Source organism: Aricia agestis, chromosome Z (assembly GCF_905147365.1).
Source record: "Aricia agestis chromosome Z, ilAriAges1.1, whole genome shotgun sequence".
NCBI classification, from domain to species: domain Eukaryota; kingdom Metazoa; phylum Arthropoda; class Insecta; order Lepidoptera; family Lycaenidae; genus Aricia; species Aricia agestis.
Window position 1 is genome coordinate 13,951,753 of NC_056428.1, and position 2,722 is coordinate 13,954,474.

Consider the following 2,722-nt stretch of genomic DNA (forward strand, 5'->3'; position numbering starts at 1 on the left):
GTTTACCTACTCTACTGGCGCGGCCGCACATGCGTCTATCGTCACGAAGCTTCGTGCTATGGCCTATGAGACGATACCATTGGACGATACACGCAGATCGTCCAATGGTATCGTTTTAAAGCACCAAGCACTACGCAGGTGCGGCCCGGGCATATTTACTGTCTTCAGTTAAAACCAAAGAACGTAGTAATTATATTCTCTTTGTCGTCAGTCTTTATAAATATCCATAGCAACATGTAAACACATGGATACAATTAATAAAACGTACTGATTATATTCTCTTTGACAATAATTAATGCAAAGAGTATTGCGGTATATGTTTATATTTCTGGGGTATTGTGCGATTGCGGTGTGAAGACCAAACCGTTTTTTTTAGGAAACGTGGCGCAAAAATTACATAAATATCAGAAATATGCCTATATTAGTAAAAGATTTTACTTGGACGCAAACTTTAAAAAGTGTCCATATTAGAATACCAATTGATCCAGTTTATAAGGAAAACATAGATCTGTTTACCACAGATTCTTATGTAAAAGCACACTTTAGCCCATTTCTGTTTGAAATATTTCTATTTGACGAAGTAGATAATAAAAACTGTAAATGCATTATTCACGATAAAGAGATTGTGTTAAATTTAATTAAGAAAGAAGAATATGAATGGAGTCAACTTGAGAAAATTCTTTCTAAAGAGGAGAAGAAAGAACTTAGACAAAAAAATTTAAACGCGTCTCAAGATGACGCCAAAAAAGAATCCGAAGAGAAGTTTATAAAAAAGAATGAATTAAATAGATTCGCTGTTCAAAAAGCTATGGATATAGATAGCAAACAACACCTATTAATGGATAAACGCAGAGATGAGGAACGTCGCCAGGCTATGGATAATTTAGAAAACTGGCGATTAAAAACTGAAAATAGAACAGAAATTATATCCGCAACATCTTCTGGAGTGAAAATAAAAGAATTGAATTCAAGTGATGATGAAGATAAAAATGAATCGAAGCAGGAAACTAACTTGGAGCAGCCGAAACCAGAAGCCTCGAAAAATTTAAAGCCTGCTAGAAAATTAATTACATCTTCATATGTGGATAAAAAGAAAGAGGAAATGGCAAGAAGGGTTTTACCGCAGTTAAGACAAACGCAAAGTTTAGAGATTACCCATACGCCAAGGTCGTTCCCTACTCCAAGCAGGGAATCAGCAGCTGAAGAAGAAGAAACTTGGTTAAGAAATATCACAATGGCTAGAAGAGCGACTGGTATTTTTTTAGCTTTCATTTAAATTTTAAGCGGATACAATGTAGAACATTATGTGTTACTTAATATGTTTTCTTTTCTTTAAAGGTTTCGCGTCAGAGGATTTGCGTCCGGAAGAACAGGATCCGCAATGGTGTAAGGAGAAAGGCGATGAATTCTTTAGAAGCGGCAATTTCTTGGGCGCTATAAGCGCGTACACACATGGCATAACACTGACGGACAAACTGCCAAGCCTTTATGCAAACAGAGCTGCAACTCATTTCGCACTTGGCAACTTTAATAAATGCGTATGTACTAATTGCACCTTATTCAATATTTTGATATTCATTCTTGACTTATAAAATGGCCAGGCCATTTTATGAGTCAAGGCCTACATATTATAAGTATAATGATGGCTTACGTTTTAAGTTTCAACCAACGATTATCTAGTCTTGTAATTAACTACGAAAACAAAATATTGTATCTTTTGCAGGCTAACGACTGTTCATCCGCATTAGATTTAATGAAACCAGTATGTGAGGGCAACAGGCGAAGCCGTGCGAAGTGCATAGCTCGACGGGCAGCAGCGTTGGCACGTCTCGGTTACTTAAACAAAGCCATCGATGAGATGAAGGCAGCTGCTAAGCTTTTGCCAGAAGACGAGAAAATTAAACAGGATATTTACGACATGGAGAGGGCTTGGGAGCAAAATCCTGATTCTGACTAATGTACTCGATTATTAACCCCCGACGAAAAAGAGGAGTGTTATAAGTTTGACGTGTCTGTCTGTCGGTCTGTCTGTCTGTCTGTGGCATCGTAGCATCCAAACGGGTAGATCGATTTTGATCTAGTTTTTTTTTTTTTGAAAGATTGACGTAATTGAGAGTGTCCTTAGCTATAGTTCATCATCATCAGCCTGCTCCGTGCTGAAAAATCGCGGTTAATCTGGTTAATTAGCAACTTGCAGTCGTTTGGTGGGCTTTATTGTATTCTAGTTCATGACAATTATTAATATTTACACATTAATGGAAAGTTGACCTGGCGCTGCAGCATCGCCTGGTAATCAATAGGATATGATTTATATCTTAATTTATAATTTATATAAAGTATAAACTGATATTCTAGTATTTGAATTCATAATGCTGTTAGTATTTACTAACAGCATTATATATTTATATAGCGCTGGCAAAAATATTACATAAAAACAGCTTGAATAGTGAAGTGACATAATCCCCGATATTTGTGACTAGCTGTTGCCCGCGACTTCGTCCGCGTGGACTTCAGTTTATAGCGCGCGATGTCAACAAAATTGGTGTCAAATGCTTTTATAAAAAAACCCTGGTACCCCTTAAATCAATACAGCTGTCCAGTGTGCACACAATAAGTATTTCTTTTTTTTATATTAAACTTTATATTTTATGACAAATTTTAAAGCTTATTTAGCCCCCCAATTACACAACTTTACCCATAAACTATTTATCATTAATAGGTT

At 36.4% G+C, this 2,722-nt stretch overlaps 1 protein-coding gene across 1 annotated transcript; it reads left to right on the top strand.

The window, feature by feature from the left end:
* The first annotated feature begins 387 nt into the window (after nt 1-387).
* LOC121738728 (dynein axonemal assembly factor 4-like) lies at nt 388-2,052 on the top strand. The gene is made up of 3 exons (XM_042130954.1): nt 388-1,253; nt 1,339-1,538; nt 1,724-2,052. The coding sequence occupies exons 1-3, from the start codon at nt 413-415 to the stop codon at nt 1,955-1,957; spliced, it is 1,275 nt and encodes a 424-aa protein (XP_041986888.1). The 5' UTR covers nt 388-412; the 3' UTR covers nt 1,958-2,052.
* Nucleotides 2,053-2,722: the final 670 nt, after the last annotated feature.